Genomic DNA, 24,754 nt, shown 5'->3' on the forward strand with positions numbered 1-24,754 from the left:
TTGTTACCGCCCTTGCGTTTGGTATAATGATGCATATACGCATTTTAGAATATCTATTTCAAAATGCACACACTGGTATCCATCGATTTACTGAAAATCAAGACACACACAGCTGTTCATTCAATAGACTTTTAACCTTAAACTTACCTAACCCAAACAAGTGGTTGTTATGGAACGTGTAAAATCTAGTTATTTATTTTCTGTATTACTTTTTTGCGTTTTATTTGACATTTTGTTTTGTACATTAATAGAAACACATCATTAATAAGGGTTATCATATATACTGTAAACTCGCTGGGACATTCAAAATATGCTCCTCATATCCGTAATTCGCTGTGAGCATATAGGTAAGTTCCTTATTATGTCTGATTTTATATTTTGTAATTTGTTCTATGCGGTTTATTTTTCTAACTGTTTATTTATCCAACTATCTTAAGATTAAAAACACTATTGTGATTACTATTCACTTTAAATCAAACGTCTTTACAAGTTATTCATATAATATCTTGATACTATCCTGGTTCATTCAGAATAAAATGAGTGATATTTTGCCGTTGTTCTTTTATCTTCATTTGTAGTTTCTTCACCTTTATTAATCTCCTGTAGGATACACTGTCAATAAAAACAATAAATAACAATGATAATTCCAAATGATAACAATAATTTTAAGAGAATTGCCTTTCTATGAACTAGACTCCATGCTCTTTAAAGCGAAACTACACCAATACATACATTCACTTTTTTATGTTAATGAATAGATCACATTAAATTTGGTAACTTAAAATAAAAAATGGAAAGAAAATAAGAAGTAATGTCCGTAAATTGCTTTTCACATTATTTTTCTCCTTTTCAATGAAATTCAAAAGAAGTTATCGGCTATCAACTAAAATAAACCCAATGAATCATGACATAATATTTCAAACGTTCATAAACATTTTTGTTTCTTTTTTAAAACAACTAATAAATAGTGTATATTTTAACAACAAAAATATAAGGAAAGGAAAACCTGTGAATCTTCTTCAACTGGCGGAGATTTTAAAAATACGCACAATGGTAGAAACAAAAGATTTAGTATCGCCATACCCCATATAGACCTGAAAGAAAATAGGCAGATGAAAAGACAAGTTTATCCCAGTTTATATAAAACGTTAACAATTTAAACATTATATTATATATTATTATACATTTGTATGTATTGAAACGAATAATTAATGTAAAAGAAAGCGAGTCTACTACGGTAAAGAGCCGTTCTACAATGAATGGATGAATGAATGAATGAATGAATGAGCAAATGAATGAATGCGTGAGTGAGCAAATGAATCAAATGAATGAATGAATGAATGAATGAATGAATGAATGAATGAATGAACTTATGTACATGTAATACACAGAAGTTTACGTTTCACATTAGAATTGTTCATGAATCATTTTAAGAACAGAACGTAATAAGTACAAACAAAATTTAGTATACAGGGTCTAACATACCATTTGAAGCCAAACAGTCTCACTATCTGACCTGCTACAGCCGGACCTGTAATTAAAAATAAATTTTTTTAACTATCATTATGTTTGATATAACCACATGTAAACAATGAATAACATTTTTTTTTCAATAAAAAGAGGATATTCAAGTTTTTTCTATAAATACAAGATTTATTTTCATCGAGTGGTATGAAAATAAATATTTCATGAGTGGCGGTAGCCACGAGTGAAATACGGTAATTTTCAGGCCACAAGATGAAAATAAATCATGTATTTATAGAAAAAACTTGAATTTTCTGTTTATTATATAGAGTATATTGAATGAGTGTAAGTTCAATACTGAATTTATTGCACGAGTTGAATAAAATTATATTATGCAAGCCTCCGGCGAGCATAATATTATTTCATTCAACGTGTGCAATAAATTCAGTTATGAACTTACACGAATTTAATATTCTATTTATCACATACCCAAAATAAAGACAGTTAAAACTGAAATAAGAGTCATTTTTCATTGACGCGCCTATAGTATAACGCTAACATTTAGCGCGTCTTTACACTATGTTTGTATAACGCTAATGACGTCACGTCAAAATATATGCACGGCTGTACAAATAGAGAATAATAGCTAGGTTGGTGCCGTGGATGGAGAAAGTTTATCTGGCGAGGCGGAGGAATGTATTTACACTCATTGCCATCAACGGCACCAATCTATTATTCTATTTATCCTGTCACCGTTTTTTTAAAGAATTTTATTAGGCAAACTACCTTTAATCACACCTATCGGAAATGTTTCTGTATAAACAAAGAAGGCCCGAAGCGTGCATTATTCTACAACAATGCACTCGCCGTTCTTATTATCTCCCTGTGTATTTTCACATTGAGGGCGCCATTTTGTTTGAAAAATGTGATAAATAAAAACAATTTTTTGTCGAATTTTGTTGTGAAAACTATCTAGAATGAAAGAAAATGGTCTAACTAAGAAAATGAATTCGAACACCAATATCTTTTATTCAGTCGTTAACGCTGTACAGACGTTTAAAGTATTGTTTACGTGACCCCACAATGTAGCGCCAAACAGAACGTGAAAAACAATCAAATCAAGTACGCTATTTCAATGTTGCAAACGAGTTAAGGTTTACATTTATTTCAATTTTAATAATTTTTATTTCACTTGAAAAATTATAGAGTGAAATGAAATAAACAAACAAAGTTTTATCAACGTTTCCAAAATTCGTTATTCTACACACAAAAGATTTAACGACAGTTTTTATATTTTTTCTTGAAAAATAGTCCGGCAAACATGCATACCACGTGATCAAGTGCCGTAGATCAGTAAAAATATACGGCACCTTGTTATCGGGCAGAAATTGATACAAGTGACAAGATAATACCATATTTACGGAGTCGCAAAATCGGCACGGGTGTGTGATAAATACGTTTTTCTCTTTCAGGACATTAAAATTTGAAAGACTTTCCCTTAAATTTTGAGTACTGGCAGAATTTAAAAGAAAATAGTCTGGCAAGACACCAGTGAAAATACGGAAAATATGTTTCACTGCAGTGAAAAATAAATTTTTACAGTGAAAATACGGAAAATGATAATACACATTTATTTCATCAATATTTCTCAATATTTTATCTAAAAGTATATAATAAATTCCTTTATTCTTTTTACATATTTTTTTAGGAAATAAAGGGCGAAAATAATGTTGTTTGTTTACTTGGAAATTTATTTCAAGCTCTTATATCATCCGAGTATATCACCACTATAACTAACCTAATGAATATGCAAGACATACAGCTAATACAACTAACCTAATGAATATGCAAGACATACAGCTAATTACAACTAACCTAATGAATATGCAAGACATACAGCTAATTACAACTTACCTAATGAATATGCAAGACATACAGCTAATTGAACAATGGCATAAACACTTCCGTAGGTTGACACGTGACGCTGATCTATCAGTAACGCTAGAAGGGGCATGATTGCTGCATCAGTTACACCTACAACGTAATACATATGAGCCGCGTCACGACAAAACCAACGTAATGCGTTTGCGACCAGCATGGATCCAGGATCAGGATCCGTGCAGTTCGCTATCAGTTTCTCTATTTGTAATAGAGTTTGTTTGCGAACAGTATGGATCCTGATCAGACTGCGCGGATGCGCAGGCTGGTCTGGATCCATGCTGGTCGCAAACCCATTATGTTGGTTTTGTCATGGCGCGGCTCATTTAACACAGTTAATATTTCAAAACAGACATAATAAATATTGACTCAAAATATGGAAGCAAAGATTAACTGATGATGGCAAAGTAAACCGTTATATTATATACTGTGCTCCTCTTAGTTCATGGTACTTAACGCTTTGAAAACAAAAGAAAACAACATAGAAAAACATGGTACAAAACTTGTCATAAGCTGTAATATATATGTATTTTCTGCTGTTTGACACAAGGATCAGTCAAAATCAATTTCAAAGCAAGACGATGACCATATGTCAGCCATTTTGAAAATAGTATGTCATCATTTAAAACGCGGTAAATGGTGTTTCAGTTTTTTTCACAGCTTTTTCATGTTTCAGTTTAAATTTCTACATGCTAGTTTGCTTCATTTTGAATATTAACACTATCTTTACTTCATAACTCGAAATTTATTTTTTCAACAAACAAGAACATTTAGAACATGATTATTGTTTCAGACGTATGCACAAATTTAATGAACAATTGTGGCTTTTTGCAGAAATTTGTCAAATGTTGTTCTGTTTTACGTAAAATCTAGAGATCTAAAATATTTTGCACAAAAACTTTGTTCAGGTGTTTGACTAAAATATGTAAATTCTGACCATTTTTAACACTGGTCACATGATTGTATGCCATTACAATGCAATAAGTGATGACGCGGAATTAATGATGTTGAGAATAGCTGTATTAAGATTTAATTTTATGTAATATACATGCATACCTAACTTTGTGACAATAATAGGCTGGTGTCACAAATGTAGTTATTTTCAAATACTGCTTTCGGTTCGAAACCCTTTTTAGGGGCATCGGATTATTTCGTGTGAAAAGGCTATCCAGCTAACTTACGAATAGTGTGCGATTCTACTTAGATGCTCTTCAATAATGGACTAAGGATAGGGGAGGTCATCCTTCACTTATTAAGCTGGAAAGTCACCGTATGAACTTTACAATGTCGGTGTGAATTTAATTCCAACAAAAAAAATAAACAAAAACAATTTTTAAAAAGCGCCAGATAATTGCATGATTTGATGCACATTGCCAACTGAACAAAGTATTCAAATATCTATTTCTGGTGGTATCTTTATATCCTGTGATTTTTTTCCAAATGACCATGAAATTGTTTATAAATATTAATTTTTGGAACGGTATATAAAAGTCAGCTTACCGACACCAAGGCCAAGTGAAAGATGAGGTACCAGCAATTGTCCCATGCTTTTGCAAAATGGTATCTGAAACATAAATACAAAATAAGATCCTCTTCAACTATCGTCTTCATATTTAAAATTGTATAGTATTACAGACATATGCATAAATCTATATAAAACTATTTTGCAAACTATGAAGAAACTCTCCTGCGTAGATGTCGAATGTTTCACTGTGGTTCACAATTGTTCTTTAAGGAATGGTATTGCTATGAGAGCGTAATTTTAATGAAAGCTTTTAATTTAGAAAATAATAAACTGTAAATATTGTCAAAGTACGTTTGTATTTAAAATTTTAAATGATCCGATGTAGACTCAATTATGTTATGTGTATAATAAAGAAAATTCTGGTCTATTGTTTATCTTTAAGTCCTTTTTTTAGAAGACAAGACAAGCAATTCAAAACACATCTGTACATTATATTATCATGTAAGAACAGCGCATACGGCCTCTCATTTCCATTTCGTATAAAATATTGTCGGAAAATTGTAGCCAATGAATATGCTATACCAAAGAAAAACCCATGTATATCGAGTACACAAAAGACATCTGTAACTTACCACTAGCATACCGATCCCAATTAAAAACATTGACCCACATGTAAACTTCCAGCTGAAACAGATAAATATTCTGAGAATTTCCCTTGTTCATTATAACCACAATAGTCATTATCATCCTTGTCATGATTATAATTTTTACTTTTACTCTGGTGATAACAGAAAACCAAAAGTTTCTTAAAGGCCCGTGATGCCTCAAAAGTGCTATCATTTTTGTTCCTCAAAAACATTTTTATTGTTGGCATATCTTGTAACAGTTTTCAAAAATTACTCATTTGGCATATACATGATCTGCATTTGAGCCGCGTCACGACAAAACCAACATAGTGCGTTTGCGACCAGCATGGATCCATACCAGCCTGAACAGATCAGGATCCATGCTGTTCGCTTAACAACCCTATTACAAGTAGAGAAACTGATAGCGAACAGCATGGATCCTGATCAGACTGCGCGGATGTTCAGGCTGGTCTGGATCCATGCTGGTCGCAAACACACAACGTTGGTTTTGTCGTGACGCGGCTCATTTAGCCTTTTTTTCTCTGTCGGCACTTGGCATTATTATAATAAATTAGACAAGTATCAAAATACTACTTTGTTTACATTTTCCTACCTTTATGAATCATAACTGGCATTCGGCCTTACTTTCTTCAGTTGTAACATTCTCTAAATCCATTAATGAAACATACTTTACACATGTTTGACATTTCTAAGGAATAAAAAATGGTTTCCTGAGGCATAATGTGCCTATAAATAAAAATATAAAAGTGTTTTTTTTATTTAATTTTTTTTTTATTTTAATTTCAAGTCAGTATTGAATAATAAAACGACTCGTTAAAAAAATCAAGCATACATTGTGTTTTAAATTTGTAAATTTACCGTCCGTATTTTCTTGCAATAACTGGAAATGAATTTGTTCCAACCAGGTAACCAACACTGTCCGGTATGAATATAAGTCCTGAAGTTATAATGATAATTGTCATCATAATCATATAATTATCATAACTTTGGGGTTGAAGATGATTATAATGATGACGGCGATGATTATGATGATGATTATGATGATGATGATGATGATTAAAGCGACGGTGATAATGAAAACGATAATTTTGATTTTGTTAGAAATTTGTATTACATACATGTAGATCTATGTATAATTCACTATAAAGTACATATGTTAATATTAACATAAAACATCACAATTATCAAACGCACAGGTCGGCTGAGATATATTATTTTAATCTCAAAATATGAAGTATAAAAGAGTTTCAAACTGAGTGCAGGCGTGGCCGAGTGGTTAACGTGTCGGACTAGTAATCTACAGAATTGCTGACCGGGCGGATTCAAACCTTTTCAGGAGCAGAGCAAGTTTACAATCTATGCGTAATTGGTTCCAGGAACAGATTCGTGTGTTCCAATAAGCTTTCAACGCAATCAAAATAAAATAAATTTGTATTAACTACACTGTAGATTGATGAAAATGTACATATTTATCAGTAGCATGAGTAATTCTTTTTGAAACTCTCGCCATTGGGAAAATGAAAAAAAAATCTACAGGTAGAATTTCTAGGAAAACGGGTTATTTCTCGGAAGCCATGAAAACAAGTGAAAATTGCAAACTCGGTTCGATTAAGTCTTGTCAGAAGAGGTAATGTAATAGTGCAGAATCTACACCCCCTAGCACCGCCCACACCCCCTAGCAGCGGCATAAGCGGTACTCAGTTTTTAATACAAACATGCCGGTATCATAGTTCTGATCCCGAAGAACTAGAAATACATGTACATGTATTAAACAACACGGAAGTGAAGTAGGTTGAAGAGTTATTACACTTACCTAGCTGCCATTGCTGGGCGCCCATGGTGTCCATTACCCAAATAGGGACTGTAGATTCCAAAACTGCCAATGACATACTGGTTATCATTAATGAACCTAAATAAAAAAATATGTAGGTGAATGGAATGTATTCTGTTTAATAAAGTGATTTATTTAGCGTAGTTATTTGTTTTCATATTTGATTTGATATGATTTTTTATACGTTTGAATATTGTATATTGTGTACTGAGTGACAATACACGTATTGATCAATGAATGACGCTTAAGGCGGTACCAGGGTGTACATAGCATTTTTCTCCTGAACATACTCGATCAAACCAAGTCTGCTATCTTACTATATTCGTTTTCTAATGAATCTCTAGGATACTCAATATCCTAAATTATTAATCTACCTAAGGATACTGTTTTTATTATTAATACTTATTAGTCAGGTGATTCTTTGCTAGTGTTATGGTGAAAGAACATTGCTATACATAATTATACTGCTTTGAAGATCTTAGTTTTAGCTTCTCATTTCTGTTCTTTTATTTCTTTTGCTATGATGACTTTGGCTAGCCTCGACAACTTAAAAGCAACACCATGGATTAAAACCACCTCATCTGCGAAGAGTTGCATAGACTCTAGTTATTCGAACATATTTATGTCTCAACCATTAAAGGCAACACCCAGTCACTGTGTGTCTCTCAGTGCACAGCACAATAATTATTGTGATATTTTTATCAGATGGAGTTGATCTGTGAATGATATGCATCTAAGTATAACTCGCAATTTGGCATAAAAACGATCTAATTTAATCGGGCGAATGCATCAACAAATCATGGACGCTGAATAACCCTGTTTAAAATGATATGACGTCATCTGGAACGGAAATGACATACCTGCGCATAACAAAATATACGGATCGAGTAAAAGCCTATGAAGAGATGCAGACTTCATTTGTACCTGGAATAAAAAAGGGGGGAAAAACTATGACAAAGGAACGTCCCAAAACCGGCAAAATTGAAAATGATGCTGGCTCGGTTAGTATTATAATTATGTCGTTATGTATAAACAAGAGTAATGTATCTTTCCTGTTTGGACACTACGCTTGATCATAAACATTTTTTCGTGTTTAAGATTAAAATTGATTTAGTTTTTACGGCCATATTTTATCCATAATAAATGGTACTGTGTCCCCAATGAAAGAAACAAAAAAAAACAAATGGTAATACTAACAAAATCAAAGTGAATATAGTCAAAAAAGTAGCGCTTCTCTTCTACTAAAAACACCGAGTAAGTATAAGCAGAGTACTGTCCCTTTTCATTGCCAGAGTAATAATTATCAATTTATGTAGTCAAAACCTTCCATGCATATTTGGTTTTTTTTTCCAGATCAGGCAATTTTGCGGTGCTAAGTCCTAATAAAAACTTGTGATAAGTTTTATGATTAAACTGTTGTTTTCTACATGGTTTTATCTTCTAAAAGCAGACAATAATGCATAGCGCACATGCATTTAGCTGCCATTTTACTAATTGGCCAGTGTTTGAAAATCTAAAGGTAAAAGTCCGCATTATTCCCGGGATGTGTGAGGACCAAGGATGCATATACCATTCACCAATGCACTGTATTATTTTCAAGCTTCAAACAATTTGCCACACACGGCTGTAGTCTCGAATCCCGCCGGGGAGTTTGAGTTCTTTAATGCCATGAAGTTATCCAGATAGCTTACGGTACGTCAGTGGTTGTACTCGGGTGCCTGTTCGTGTCCGGAATAATGCATAGAGAGGCACCTGAGGTCTTCCTCAACCAGTGAAGCTATGATCTTAACAGTATCTCTGCGACGTTAAACATCCCTCCTCCCATTTAAAAAAAGGTTACGACCGTTAATACTTGGCCCTATTATATATTGAAAGTCAGTGGCACTTACTAATGAAACAGGTGGTTATGTTCAAAATGTAAATACCTTGTTAATTTCTGCTATGTCATCCAGACACCAAAACTGTATACCTAGATAATATAGAATAAACAGACTGTAACACTATGCATTATCTCATTTTTAGATATTTAAGAAAATGTGATTAATTTAATCAGTATATCCTTTGTGTCAGGCTTTTTTGTGAATCATTTGATTTATTTAAATAAACGTTCTTAAAATATGAAGCTGCCAATGTGGAAACACATCATTCTGTTCATTACCGGTTAAATATGTGAAATAAAAAAAGACTGCTAACCACATAATAACTGCTGGCATATGAAAACATATAATAAACCGTTTTTGATGAATTTTTGATTGAATATTCAGCACAGGCCAGTTATAGATTTAAATTTAAATTTCCTATAAATTTCAAAGTAAAAAGTGTCATTTACAAAGATGATGCTAATATACACAGTCAAAGTGGGGGAGACCAAACATGATGTAAACAAGTGGACTTTATCTGGAGGTACTTTCTATACAATGAAAGCTTGCCAGATGGTCTCTATGGTGGTCTTATACACAGGTTTCAGTGTATACATTATTATAAACCTGACACACTTAAATTTACTTATTTTTGGATTCATGAGGCTGTGTACTTTCATTACAAACAGATTAGATTATAATAATTATAATATGTCAGCTATAGTAACTAATATTACGGGTACTTACCTATATTTATAAGACAGAATACAAATATTCCAACAAATGGAGCTGTTTTTCCTGATACTGCGTACAATAGACCTCCAAAGGGATATCCAACTACAAAAAATAAGCCATTTTATGACATCATAATAGGAGGGAAGTCCTTTGGACATAATGTTTGATGGCCTTTGTCCCCATTCAAGACCTTAACAGTATGAGTATTGGCTTTGTCTGTCATGCTTAAAGCCATGACAATCTGCTTAATAGACAGCACTGATTTTGAGAATTTGGCTCCTTATAAGATGCTAGAGGCATTTTGTAGTACAAGTGGTATCTTGGTGTATTTTACATGTTTAAGGTATGCTGAATCCGATAAAGGTGGATACCAAATTGAAAAAAATGATCTTGACCATTGAAATGGCCATTTAAAATGACCACTAAAATGGCCGCCAAATTTCTTTATCATAAATGGATGATAGATCAAATAAAACTTTTAAGGAAAGGAAAAGCCTGAAATTTGTCACAAAGCATGTAAAAAAACAATCCAATATGGCCGAAAAATCAAAGATATTTTTTCTAATAGGCCAATATAATTGTAATATAGAAGTAATATTAAAGATAGTACTGAAATCTTAAAGGCAATTTACGCAGCGAACACTACACTCTTTCCTGTCCTATCTGCTAGATATAGAGTTTTCATGTATTTTATCTGGGACTCTATGAAAGCATATAGAGCGGCTACTCAGATGCCTACTTTTACATGTGTGAGGGGGGTTAAAACGTGTGCATGCAAAATATACATTAATTTATTTCTCTGAGTACTCTTGAGTTTTGGTGTTCGTTTTTCTATTATCGGTTGTCGTCTTCGTTCTTCTGTTATAGGTTCTCGTCGTATTTCTCTGCTGTCAGTTCCTCTATAATTGGTCGTGACTTTCGTTCTTCTGTTATCGGTTCTCTTCGCATTTCTCTGCTGACAGTTCTTCTGTTATGTCGTGTCTTTCGTTCTTCCGTTATTGGTCCTCGTCGGAGTTCTCTTGTTGTCAGTTCTTCTGTTATTGGTCGTGACCTTCGTTCTTCTGTAATCGGTCCTGTCAGTTTTTTTCTTGTTAGATGTTCTGTTATCGGTCTTCGTTCTTCTCCGTTCTTCTGTCATCCGTTCTCGTCTCTTTTCTTCTGTAATCAGTCCTGTGTTTTCGTGTTCATGTTGACAATTCTTCTGTCATCAGTCCTCGTCTATATTATTCTGTTATCGATCCCTGTCTCCGTTGTCTTGTTGTCAGTTTTTCTGTTATCGGTCCCTGTCCTGTTCTATTATCGGTTCTCGTCTTTGTTCTCCGTTATTCTGTCATCGGTTCTCGTCTCTGCTTTTCTGTTATCGGTCGTCGTCTTCGTTCTTCTGTTATCGGTTCTCGTCTTCGTTTTTCTCCGTTCTTCTGTCATTTGTTCTCGTCTCTTTTCTTCTGTAATCAGTCCTGTGTTTTCGTTTTCATGTTGTCAATTCTTCTGTCATCGGTTCCCGTCTCTGTTATCGATCCCCGTCTTATTCTTCTGTCATCAGTCTTCGTCTATATTATTCTGTTATCAATCCTCGTCTCTGTTGTTTTGTTGTCAGTTCTTCTGTTATCGGTCCCTGTCCTGTTCTGTTATCTGTTCTCGTCTTTGTTCTTCTCTGTCATTCTGTCATCGGTTTCTCGTCTCTGTTTTTTTTGTTATCGGTCGTCGTCTTCGTTCTTTCTGTTATCGGTTCTCGTCTTTTGGTCTCCGTTATTTCTGTCATCGTTTCTCGTCTCTTTTCTTCTGTAATTAGTCCTGGTCTCCGTTTTCTTGGTGTCAATTCTTCTGTCATCGGTTTCCGTCTCTGTTATCGATCCCCGTCTCCATTTCTGTCAGCAGTCCTCGTCTCTATTTTTCTGTCATCAGCTTTCTGTTATCGATGCTCGTCTCCGTTGTCTTGTTGTCAGTTCTTCTGTTATCGATCCCCGTCTCCGTTGTCTTGTTGTCAGTACTTCTGTTAACGGTCATTGTCTCTGTTTTTCTGTTATCGGTCGACGTCCTCTGTTCGCTTATTGTCAGTTCTTTGCTTATCGGTCCTTGTCCTGTTATTTTGTTATCGGTCGTCGTCTCTGTTAGCTTGTTGTCACTTCTTCTGTTATCGGTACAATGTACCTGTCTCTGTTCGCGGTCCTTCTGTTATCGGTCGTCGTCTTCGGTCTTGTACTTTCGGTACTTGTTTCCTGCTCCGTTAAGGTCTTTTCTTGTTTCTATCGGTGGACGTATATATTCGCTTGTTGTCAGTACTTCTGTTATCGGTCTCTGTCTCTATTAGCGGTCCTCGTTTCTGTTCGCTTGTTGTCAGTTCTTGTCTCCGGTCTTCCTTCTGTTATCGGTCGTCGTCTTCGGTCTTGTACTTTCGGTACTTGTTTCCTGCTCCGTAAAGGTCTTTTCTGGTTTCTTTCGTTGCCGTCATTCTGTGTCTATGTCCTGGTTTAGTCAGTCTTGTAGTCATTTATTCGTTCAGTGGAGTAGCGGGGGATCGAACTCACGACCCTTGATTTGTAGGCAGATAGTGTTACCACTGCACCATTGCGCCCGCCCTGAATATTAACCATTTTTGAAAATCCTTTATACATAAAATACTATTTCAATGGCTAACAAAAGGTGTATTACAATTATATTTTAACACCTCTACTATGTAGCCAACCCACGTGACTTTTATATATGGTCAAAGAAAATATTACTCTATTTTTTTACAAGTAATATTTTGTATAGATAACTTTGCTGTTACTTTAAAGATATCCTGGAAATTTATTTGGAGGGTACCCGGAATGATGTGATAATCTTCTTGTAGAATTTTCTCAAAACCGTGACTGAATTCCAAAATTTTCGAGAGCTGCCATGGTATAGCAAACACACGTAGCAATCTCCCGGTTTCAGACATTTTCTGACTCGATGAAAAATATGGTGTTGTTATTGTTGTTGTTGTTTTTTAACTTTAAATTTCAAATTAAATAGTCACTTATTTTTAAACAAGATGGTAAACTTAAATATGCCCAAATGTCATCAAGAGCAGTTTTGCATGTGGAAGGAATGTATTTTTCAGACTGTAAAAATAAAACAAACAAAAAATTAAGAGACGATATTGCCTGATTGGTAATTAAGATGAATAGAAGTAAGTTTTCTTCTTTTTATTACTTTTGACATTTAAGTTATTTATCAATTTCAGCTTTGCTTTTCTCGAAACAGCCTGACATTGTCAGAATTGTCAGCAAAAATAAAATTGAGGTACCACATGGGGAAAATCTTAAGAAAGTAATTTTGTCATTGAAAAGTGTGAAATTATATTTTCATAATTTTTACTGTTAAATTATCAAATATAATTTTCATGGATAAATCAGTAATCCATTTAAAGGATAAAATAAAAAAACTATAAAACTTATATAAGTGAAAGTCATATCTGCTAAAAATGTAAACGTCATCGTTACTTCCGTAGTAGCACAGCCGGTTGACTGATGTATGAGAGGTCTATAGTTCGATTCCTACTGTTGCCTTTTTTAAAACCTGTTTTTTGTTTTTTTTGTTTTTTTATTGGGGGGGGGGGGGGGGGGGCGCAGTATATATTTTAAAACATTTTTTGTTTCGGTTTGTGTTGTGTTTATGGTATTGAAATAACATTTTTTGACATTTCAATTTTTTTTTTAAATATTTATTTTAAACCATAAATACCATAATAAGTGCAAAATATATGAAAACAAAATGAACAACTTAACAAAATCATAGCTACAAATAATGTTGAAAATTACGGAACACCTGAAGTGACATTTTCCACATTTTTCTCACTAAATTGAATTCGATTTTACGGGATAATAATTCCCAATTAGAAATATTATTTCGTTTTAACGAAATATAAAATCTTAATTACGAAATATTGATTCGTTATTACGAAATAATATTTCGTAATTACGAAATATTGATTCGTTATTACGAAATATTATTTCGTAATTACGAAATATTAATTTGTTATTACGAAATATTTATTCTTTGGTAATATTTATAAACCAAGTTTATTGTTAAATATAAGTCAAGTAAACAAAACATTAAATCTTTTTTAAATCATTAAAACATTTCAATCTTAGTCTTATACCTTAACGCGCTAGTAAAACAGTACTGTATATAACTGTTAATTGAGCCATTATGCTTATAATCGCTAAATTTGGTGGCCAATCTCATTAAAATCTGATCATATTGAATAATCATTAATTTTGATTTTGACAAGAATAATTAATTGCATCATATTATGTCATTATGATAGTTTTAATGACCTATTTCAGTATTTTCAAGCGGCTATTTTGAATCGACCTTTTGAAGGTCAAGGTCAATTCTATTTACTTGGTATCCACCCTCATCGTCTTCAGCATACCCATATTAGGTTCAAACACTCAAGATATAACTTGTACTATAAAATGCCTCTAGCATTCATATTTTCTTAAAATCAGTCCTGTCTATAACTACACTTTCATTTTTTATTTGTTATTTTTTCTACCTTAACGCCGATCTTTAACACATTTGTGATCATATATTGGCGGTAGATCAACTTAATCTGCTCTTCTAGATGACTAACTAACCAGTAATTACCTTTTCCGCCGCATGTTACAAGTTACCTTTCCTGCTACAAAGTCAACATGATTTCTGATAAGCGGTAAGACACAAATGACCATTGCACTCAATGTCAGAGATCAATTCTCACGGACAAAAATTACACATGTCCGGCGGATCAAACTAGTGACCCCTGGATTAAATATGCTATGCTAACCCTATTGAGAAAGTGGGTACACCACCCTACACCACCCTACACCATGGCTTCTGCTGAAAACTTGGAAATTAGGTGAAAATTCATATAAAATCTAGACAAATATCTTATAACTTAAAATTGTCTCTTAGCTCTTAAATAACCATCAAATTTGCCTCAATTTATATAGGAAAGTACATAAAAGACTCCATAGCACATATAAACAATATGATTGATAGTGTGAGCGAACACTAAAGGGCATATCTTCTCTTTGTTCCAGTCTCTTGCTTATTTGTGATAAAATCTCGTAAAATGGAAAGAAAATGGACTCGAGTGGATAATTAAATTATCCGGTCAATGTCTTGATATAGTACAGTACATTGTATTATACACAAGTGCAATGTTGTATACAATTACATTCCTTTTGGAGAAAAAGCACGTACAGTAAAATGGTAAAACATTCTTTGAAGGCGTATTATGCCTCTGAAATGCTTTAATTGTTATTTCAATTTTTTTTATTTATTTTGGTGTCCTGTTTTAGTTCCCAAAAAGTTACTAACTGGTCAATTACTTGAACCATTTTTTGCTTCTTTTCCTTTTTTGGAATTAGTAAAACTATATGGATTGACTGTTTTGGAAGAAAGTCAAAATATAACAATAACTTTGTTTATATTTTGCTACCTTTATGACGAAAACAATTTCATAGTCAGCACTTCTTCTGCTGGTAGTTAGCAAATAACATGCTCTAAAACAATTTTTACACATTATAAAGCTTACGTCTAACCTAAAGAAAAACTTGTACACCAGCACAATTAACTTTCATTTTATTTCTGGGTTTTAAAGTGTGCAAAGATATTATACCCGATGCCTGAAGAGAATAAAATAGACATTTGAGTTTTGAAGAAAAGAAAAATAATACTTCCAAATTGATTACACATGTATGTGAAATGATTAAATTTGAGCCGTGCCATGACAAAACCAACATAATGGGTCGCAAACGCACTTTGTTGGTTTTGTCGTGACGCGGCTCATTTAACGTTTTGCATGTTTCCTTTAATACAAACTGGTGCACGCTTAAAATCCTACCTGAAATAACAGCATAATATTTTGTTTAAGAACATATTAAAAACGTTTAACTTACATTGGTGAGTCATTTTATAATAAACAGATCAGGTTGTTTTTTTGCTATATAACTGTAGCCGTTTAACGGCTACTTCCCCACCCGAAAAAAAATCCCCTCGAGCTGAAAAATTCCCCTCGAGCTGCAAAAAAAAAAAATATAATTATATACTAATGTTTTTTTTTCCCTTAAAAATCGCATTTTCTTTCAAATCGCCATCCGTTGTTTACATGTAGAATATACATGTCATTGAATGACTATTTCCGTTTCCGCGGAGAGTCAGTGTAAAGACCGGCGCCCTGTATCAACTACCACTCCAAAAATATTCGGCGATTTTTCTGAATTGTAATAAACGTTTATTTTTTCTCTTTTGAACTCGTTACAAGCTTGCATTTTTATAAGACGACAATGTTGACTGAATTACGATGTCATAATCAATAATTTGATAGATTGATCACGAGATGTAAATGCGGACCGGTACCGTACGGATCGTCCGGACTTTAAACTGTTACGAATTATTTGCGATGTCTCATAATAGCAGATACTACGTCAAAAATTTTTTAAAAAAGCTCCTGATGGTACAAAAAGTATTATATCATTTTTCCACAAGTCAAGTAGCGCTATTCTTGACTCGAGCATAAATTCAGGACTTGAGCCTGCTTCAACGTCATCCGAAAGTGAGAGTCTCATCGACGATGATAACCCCACCCACTCTCCAATTTCAGAAACAGATCCCGACTACACCGTTGACAATGCGTAAGTGCATTTTGATTAAAGTGTTCAGAAAAGTTAATTATTGTATTTTTTTTATTATAATGCATTTAAAGTATGAAATTTGAGGCTCAATGTGACTGATACTGCATTTTTTTATAATCATGTGATATATGGTAACCTAATATTTATACTTGCTCAAATGAAGAATTATCAAATATCATAATTTAAAACAGCACTATAAACAAATAATAAGACCGATTTTAAAGTTCATGTCCGTAAAGGGATGTAAATAGATTTTTTTTTTAATCTTGGCCAATTTTTAAAAATATGTGTATTATTTTTAAATCTCATTTATAGTGTTAATACGTATTTGTTGCACCAATTTTTTCATTGTTAAAAATTGTGTTGAATGAAACCTGATAGGTACTTTTACATAAAATTTCAGTTACATCCTTTAATTATTACAACATACATAATTGTGTTTGTTTTGACATATTTTTAGAGTTTCAATGGAATGTGTGGACAAACCAGAGAGTGTTGACAAGCCAGTTACAGGTAGTCTTGATAAACCAGTTTGTGACCGTGTTGACAGAGATGGATTATCGGTACCCACTGTGCAGATGAAGTTTGTAAGTCCCTCATCCCCGCCTAACAAGAAGTCAAGAACCAGTGAGCACGACAGTCGTTTCTTTCACTCAGCTCGTTATGAGGCCAGATTTGCTTGGGTGTATTATAGTCAAACTAAACGGGGGTATATGTGTAAACTGTTTTCTTTATGTGATGATAAATCCACCCCTTATGTCAGCTGGCGCAATATTGGGTACACATCCTTCTAGAAGATTGGAAATTCACGAAAATTCAGACAGACACAAAACAGCTGCTTCAATGTACTCTAAATGTTCAATTAAAACCATTCCTGAATTCTTGTCACAGAAGAGCAAGTTATAAGATAAGGAAATGGTAGAAAGAAACAGGCGCTACATTAAAAAACTGTTCCAATCCTGCCTATTTCTTTGTGAAAAAAATTGGGCTCAAAGTAACATGGAAGATTTGGTTAAGTTTATGGGCCGTACTTGTGATGCTGACATTAAGTCAGTTTTAGCTGAAGACTCGATCACCTACCTGTCCAGTACTTCTGTTTCAGACATTATAAAAGTTCTGAGTAATTTCTTTGAGCAAAAAACACTGACACAGTTACGGGAGGAAAATTTTACTCTTTTAGCAGATGAATCTACAGATCAAAGCAACAGAACCCAGCTGTCAGTCTTTGCAAGATGGATCACCCCACACGGACCAAGAGAAGACTACTTAGGCCTCATCCACGAGGAACGGACAACAAGTGAAGCTCTGATGGAGGCAATTGAAAGGTTCTTGATGGGCAAAATGATCCCATTCCAAAATGTCAGGTTCGTGGGACTAGATGGGTGCAACACTATGAGTGGGTGTAACAAAGGTAACTAATCAGATGTAATGATATTCAGCTTTTAATTCAAAGTTTTATTTTACAGTTAGTATATAAATTTTATTAATTGTCACTCATATGTGTTTAGTTCAGTCAATGAACTTAAGATTTTGAATTTACTAGCCAGAATTCCAGTTTTGAATTTATTCTACTACATATCTGACTAAATTTTCTTATACTTTTCACTGGCCCTGTCCATGGGCCACCGGGCCAGTGCTAAATTCGATGACTGTTAGTTTAAATGACACATTAAGTTACATTATTCAAAGTTTAAAGGCATATTTTTATGTAATTTAATAGGACTTCAGCGAAGAATTCGGAATGTCAGCCCACTGTGCATCTATATCAACTGTCGCAATCATAGACTTGCCCTTTGTTTTGTACACCTCCTGAAGAATAATAGCATCTTAATAGATGTTGATACATTGCTTCTTGCCATATGGAAGACATTCCACTTCTCCCCAAAGAAAGCTGCTGTTTTTGAAAGTTTTCAAGAGGTTTATGGCCAGCGCCCAATCAACATGGTCAAAGCAGCAACAACAAGGTAAATAATAAATAAAAAAGAATGGTTTATGAATTCTAATTTACTGTTATTAAATGAACTACCAGAAAAATCTTTGCGTGACCTTTGTTCTACCTGTTTTGTAGGTGGCTGTCACACCTGCATGCCTGCGTCAGATTTAAAGCTCGTTATGAAACCTTGCTGGATACAATGGACAGCTTGATAGAAAGCACACATGAACCAGAAATGCGTGGCATTAGGAGTAGCATGACCAGAAAGCAAAACGTGGCCATGATTCTTGTGCTGACTGATGTGCTTAAGCCTATCAACTACCTTTCTTTGTATCTGCAGGAAGATTGTGGTGTTGTTTCAGAGCTGCCTACACGTGTTAAGCAATGTAGAGATGACCTTGAAGCCATCATCCAGCAATATAGACAAGGCAATTATGAAGGGCTAGAGTTCAGGTAAAGCAATGATTATCCTACTTACATTTTATCAATTAAGGTAATTGCCAAATAATCGAAGGTACTTCCTGCTTTGTGCTAATGTATATTAATACAAATTCAATGAAAACTTGTAAAATATTTATTTTTTACAGCAAATGTGAAGACTTGTTCTTCATTATTGATGATCGGGCTATGCTTGCCAGGAGGAACAGATCTCATGCAGCTGAAGTCACACCTGCAGGTAAATATTGTACATAATTCATAAAATGTAATGCTGTATTTTGAAAAGATGATAAATTGTATCAGTACAACAATCAGTAGTAACATTTTCTTGTAGGTTTTTTGGAAGTCCATGGGATCCCACTGATCTATAATCTCATCACAGAGGTTGAGGATGCATTTTACGTCTAATGATGCAGTCCTAGATGCATTCAGTGTACTTCATCCAAGCAATTTGCCCCAAGACATAGCTGACATCACAGACTATGGACAGGTATGTAAAAGCAGCAGTAGCCTAGCCTGTTACTTACCTTCATATTTAAGAAAATGAAATCATGACTTTAACTTCATCATTTTACCTGTTTTCTTTGGAAAGTAAAATACTACAGATTTTGACTTCATTCTAACCTCATTTGATTGGTATGCTTTTAACATTCTGTGTGGAATGTAATGGTTTGCAGGACAAAGCAAGGGTCTTGTCAGATTATTATGGGTCAGAGAAAGTTGATGTGTTTGAGGGCCATAGAACAGTTGCCCATCCAGAGCTTGGTAGCTCTGCAGTGGTATATTCACAAATACTAGACTTCAGGAGACAACTGTTTATGTACAAGTTAGTGTGTAAACTGTTGAGAAATTTGGCTAGTTTCTGTATTGTTTGTTTGTTGACCTAGAGTTTTGTTTACTAATTTTTATTATTTTATGAAATATAGGGTAAATACATAATGATCATAGACTGATGACAGTTATTGATTGGAATTACCTTAATATTTAATAAATTCTATGAATTGTGATGTGATACTCTAATGTTTTTTTGTTTTTTTTATATAATTTAGTGTTTGATTTTAGTTCTGGATTTTTTATTTTATGTTCTGATTGCAATTTCAATTGATATTTTAGTTTATTCCATGCATATACATGTATATATATATTACAGGTGCTAAAGGTGTTCTTTAATTAAAGAAATAAATTGTATTCTATTAAATTAATACTCTTTAAGTCTTAACAAATTATGTTCAAAATTAGAAAGACTCCATATGTATTATCAAAATGAAATAGCACATGATTTAATATCAAACATGTTATCTCTATACTTTATCAAGTTTTAAGCCTTCTGTCTACATGAAAAAAATGTTTTAATTTTAAAGTTAGTGTGGTTTAACCAACTTAAATATAAATAATTGTTCAAGTTATTTAAAGTAAATGGACTGTCCCTATGATTCCAATCTATGTTTAGGATGAACATCATTGAAGAAATACATTTGTATCTTCCAGGGAGAATGGCTGCAATACTGTTGGGGCAGTACTTAGTAAACTTCAGTAAGATGCCACCACTAGACGAGCCTATCCACTTATTCAGCCCCTGTACAGTCTAGCTATGCTTATCCCACAATCTACAGCTGTGGGAGAACGTGGCTTTTTACTAATGAATGACATTGCCACAAGTCAAAGGACTTTAGGACAAGATACACTTGATGCTTTAATGAGGATAAGCACACAGTGTAGGAACCAGGGTAACTTAAGTGATGCCAACTGGGAAGAACTGATTGATCAGTTCAGGGAATTGAGGGCTAGGAAGATGGCTCTATAACTCTTAAATTATGACTAGTATGACTGTTGAGTCACTGGACTTTTTACTGTTTATTTTGAAGTTATAATACAACATCAATGGGTGTAAATGGAAATATAAGACAGTTAACTTGTTAACCTGTGAACATTATTTAATCATGCTAGTTGTGATATCATGATTTGGCTAGGCCACCAGTATTAACCAGGCCAGCCAACACATTCATGCAGTCTGTCCAGGCTTTGTTGCTTAATTTTAACTTTTTAAGCATCTTGATATTGTTAAATTGGTACTATGACTCTGAATCTCTGGATAGTTGTCAAACTTCTATTCTATTGTTTATTTTGAATTTATAATACAAGGGTTTTTTCCCCAAAAATGTTACTTGTCACGCCTTTTTCCCCCTACTTAAAGGCCAGGCCTTTTCCCCAAAATTGAAAAAAAAAACCTGCAGATAATAAGTCATTATTATGGAAAAAACATTGTGAGCGAAAGATCCGACATTTTGCACTCAGGTTATAGATTCAGACCTACATCTAATGGTGTACAATTCTTGTAAAGGTAGCAAAAGTCTTTCCATGCCTGCCATGTCAAAAAAAAATTATTAAAATGGGCCTGCCATGTTTAAAGAAATGTCAATGGAGTTCCTAAACGTTAATTACGAACCTAGAATTCCAAGTGCGTAGCCTCCCATCGCAATCCCCATAGCTCTACTGCGTTCATTATCTTCTGTATAACTCTCCGCTATAAGACTCATACCTGCAAAGTAGTAGTAATAATAATAATAATAATACTATTGATAAACAAATAAATAAATAAATTAACATGACAGAAACTATTTTATTCTTGCATTTCGTTCAGGACTCATTCATGAAGTTCTATACAAGGGTGTAGTGTTTTTTTTCACTTTTGGGGGAAGGCGGTCGGTGCCCATTGGAGGGGGAAAAATGCAATAGGAGGGGAATTTTTATACGGATCTAAAATATTGATGTGTCACATAATAAACTTGTTGGGATACCAGGAGTAGCTCCCCTTACCTATATGAAAAACCTTGCTTAACAGTAAGTCTTACAGGCATAAAATAAAGCATTTTTCAGCAGTTAGTTGCAAAAAAATGATATTTATTGCAGGCAAACTTGGGCTGCCATATTATAGGGGGAAATTTCAGCTTTGGGGGGGGGGGGGGGAACATACTATTTTGAGTGGGGAATGGGGAGAATTTCGCCGAATATTTTGGTGAAAAAAAAACACTGGGTGACACAAACACTGGAAATTTCATTCGAATCACCACTGTTGTTATTTATGAATTAACAAATTGTATATTAAATTATTTAAATCCATACATATTGTTATGCCCTATCCTTCAAAAGTAAAATTTGGGTGGGGGAGTAATGTTAAATTTTAAAAGAGAGATAAGTCTCAAAATTTATAAATTAATGTAACCTTTATTCATATGCAAAACTAACATGTATACCAGCAATGAATATTTATTTGCTTATTCTTATAACATTATATCATTACCTTTCAAAATAGGAATAAAGCTACATTTATAGAAATCTTATAATTAGATAATTTATGAAACTGAAAACGAAATGGAATAACACACCTGCAATGGTGGTGGCGGCCGATCCAATGCCTTGCGATGCACGAGCCACTAGCAGAGGCAAAAATGTTTCCGCAATGGCAAATACTGAAATTGAAGCTGTGTAACTTAATGTCCAAATAACAAAGTATGGCTTTATTTTGTCACATTATTTTCGCATATTATCAATTTTGTAACGTTACTTATAAATAGCCAAAGACGTAACTTTTAAAATTTTTATAGTCAGGGTTTTTTGCCAGGATTTTGGGAAGACGACCCATACCCATGGAATTAGGAATTTCAGCGGTGTTTTGTTAAAAAATTGGGGGGAAAATGCATGACTGAAATGTTGCAGTGATTAAATGGATGCAAACAAATACTGTCTAGAATGGCATCTTCAAACACTTAAGCACTATTACAGTGAAGAAGCCCTTATTTGCAAAGATTTTAGAATTTAATTCAATATTTTTATTATTTAAATTGGGAATATGACCTATGCAATAACGGCTATAAAATCAGCCAAAAAAATCCCTGAAATAGTTGAGTTGATTTATTATAATTATGCTGTGAATGTTAAAATAAATTAAAAGACATAGAGAATAACATGTTAAGTACTTTCTTTTGATATTAATTTTATCAGGCAAGGCTGATATGGGCTAGAAAATGGCGAGGCTTGTCGACTATTAGCCGAGCCTGATAAAATCGATATCAAAAGACAGTAGGCCTACTGTAGATCTAGGCTTTTCTAGCATGGTTTTCTATTTATCATGCAACACATAAAAACTGTCAAAATTACAAATTAATCAACTTTTAAATTGCCAATTTTGTAGAAATATCTGGAAAACATATTCATCCGCCACTGAAACTTAGAATTTGTAAATGGTGGCCATTTTTTTCTTTCGACTCTAGATTATTTCCTGTTATAATAGCACAGAAACTTGAAATTCTATCAATATTAATGATAATATCCAAAATATACCCCTATACAGTATAAATAAACACAGTGTTTATTTATACTGTATACTGTAGGGGGTACATTTTGGATAATTTTCATTAATATTGATAGACCTTCAAGTTCCTGTGGATAAAAGATCTAGATCTACATCAGAATGAAAGACGATAAGATTTTTACCTTTTTAAAACATCGATCCAAAAAAAACTTAAGAATCACATAAACTTTTAATAGGCCTACTGCACTTTTTCATTCAAAAGTTCACGATAATTTCAATCAAAGAAAAGTGAAATCGGCACTGTTTGTTATGTTTACTGTACATGTATAATATGACGTGGAAATTGATGATGTCACTTACAATATAAATTATGACGTCACTTCATTTTGTTGGTGATCTAATTTATTCGTACTTGTAATCGAAATAGAAATAATAAATAAATAAATATCGCATCTTGATTCAATACTAGTAAGGGTATGCCAGTATGAGATAAAATTGTAGAATTCACATGCTGATAAAAATAAGAATATAAGCAATTGAAAAAAGTCCGTTATTTAAATGGGTAGGGCTTATCTTTCATATCAGGTTACTGACCTGATATCAAAAACAAATTATATACAGTAGGCCTATAGACATTGTTACCTGAAGTGCCTTATAAAAATAGTACTATTTGTGCTTCAGAATTATGACCATTTTGATATTTCTGCCAAACGCTCCTAGATTGTATAACTGATTTGTTTGAGAATTAGCGTTGCTTTAATTTTTATCGTATAAAGGCCCATTTAGCATCAAAATTGCAAATATATCATTTTCTTTATTTTCAGAACAAATAAAGGTTTTGTACCCTGGTATACCTTCCAGAAAGTTGTTTATTTGCCCTGTATCTTAATCATCTTCCTATTCTTGTTCGTTTTGGTAATAAATAAGTAAATTTATAATGATTAAAAATTGTGAATGGAATGCAACTTACTGTGTTAAAAATTTACTAACATATTTATCATTAAAGGTTTTACATTCAACACTGTTTCCTTTAGGTAATTTAACTACCTTACTCATTATAACATGATAATTTTAACACACGGATGCACCTTCTACAGAAAGATAATATATTCATGTCCGAGATTTATTGTGGCTGAAACAAACTATGTTTAACTTACAAAAAGGACTAATTAAAAACAACTGTGTTACTGAATTTATTTTGGTCATATGTGAAATAACTTGCGTAAGTGTGGTTAACACGTCACACTAGTAATCTAACGATTGCTGGCCGTGTGGGTTCTAATCCAGTCAGGGGCAAACCGTTGATTTACACTCATTACTAAGTTAGTAAGTAGTGGTTTGTTCCACAAACTCGAGAGTGTTTAAATACGGTTATAGATTTCAACAAAATGGAACTAAAAAAAAATCGTATAAACTAACTTACGTGACGATGATATCAGGAATATAGAAGTTCCAAAAAGAAGAAGATTTTTGTAACTCACACTG

General features: G+C 33.5%; 2 protein-coding genes across 2 annotated transcripts; one reads left to right on the forward strand and one right to left on the reverse strand.

Moving 5' to 3' along the window:
• Positions 1–35: 35 nt before the first annotated feature.
• On the reverse strand, positions 36–23,568 carry LOC132754994 (synaptic vesicular amine transporter-like). Its single transcript, XM_060745770.1, has 14 exons — positions 23,452–23,568; positions 22,344–22,427; positions 21,404–21,496; positions 9,952–10,041; positions 9,271–9,314; positions 8,206–8,269; positions 7,328–7,423; positions 6,373–6,451; positions 5,500–5,551; positions 4,903–4,966; positions 3,379–3,498; positions 1,486–1,531; positions 1,007–1,094; positions 36–612 (listed from the first exon to the last, which is right to left on the reverse strand). Exons 3-14 carry the CDS (start codon positions 21,492–21,494, stop codon positions 523–525), a joined length of 924 nt encoding a protein of 307 aa, XP_060601753.1. The 5' UTR covers positions 21,495–21,496; positions 22,344–22,427; positions 23,452–23,568; the 3' UTR covers positions 36–522.
• On the forward strand, positions 16,938–21,121 carry LOC132754993 (uncharacterized). Its single transcript, XM_060745769.1, has 6 exons — positions 16,938–17,997; positions 18,307–18,550; positions 18,655–18,972; positions 19,107–19,195; positions 19,292–19,447; positions 20,446–21,121. Exons 1-5 carry the CDS (start codon positions 17,502–17,504, stop codon positions 19,363–19,365), a joined length of 1,221 nt encoding a protein of 406 aa, XP_060601752.1. The 5' UTR covers positions 16,938–17,501; the 3' UTR covers positions 19,366–19,447; positions 20,446–21,121.
• Positions 23,569–24,754: the final 1,186 nt, after the last annotated feature.

Source organism: Ruditapes philippinarum, unplaced genomic scaffold (genome assembly GCF_026571515.1).
Source record: "Ruditapes philippinarum isolate M1 unplaced genomic scaffold, ASM2657151v2 ctg99_1_1_1_1, whole genome shotgun sequence".
NCBI classification, from domain to species: Eukaryota; Metazoa; Mollusca; class Bivalvia; order Venerida; family Veneridae; genus Ruditapes; species Ruditapes philippinarum.

Excerpts from the sequence above, each read along its gene's own strand:
- LOC132754994 (XM_060745770.1), bottom strand. The coding sequence starts at position 21,494 with ATGAGTCTTATAGCGGAGAGTTATACAGAAGATAATGAACGCAGTAGA. Across the intron at positions 10,042-21,403 it reads CTACGCACTTGGAATTCTAG|TTGGATATCCCTTTGGAGGT; the intron begins GTTCGTAATTAA and ends TATTTTTTGTAG. Across the intron at positions 7,424-8,205 it reads GTATATTTTGTTATGCGCAG|GTTCATTAATGATAACCAGT; the intron begins GTATGTCATTTC and ends TTTTTTATTTAG.
- LOC132754993 (XM_060745769.1), top strand. The coding sequence starts at position 17,502 with ATGGTAGAAAGAAACAGGCGCTACATTAAAAAACTGTTCCAATCCTGC. Across the intron at positions 18,551-18,654 it reads GTCAAAGCAGCAACAACAAG|GTGGCTGTCACACCTGCATG; the intron begins GTAAATAATAAA and ends CCTGTTTTGTAG. Across the intron at positions 19,196-19,291 it reads AGCTGAAGTCACACCTGCAG|GTTTTTTGGAAGTCCATGGG; the intron begins GTAAATATTGTA and ends ATTTTCTTGTAG.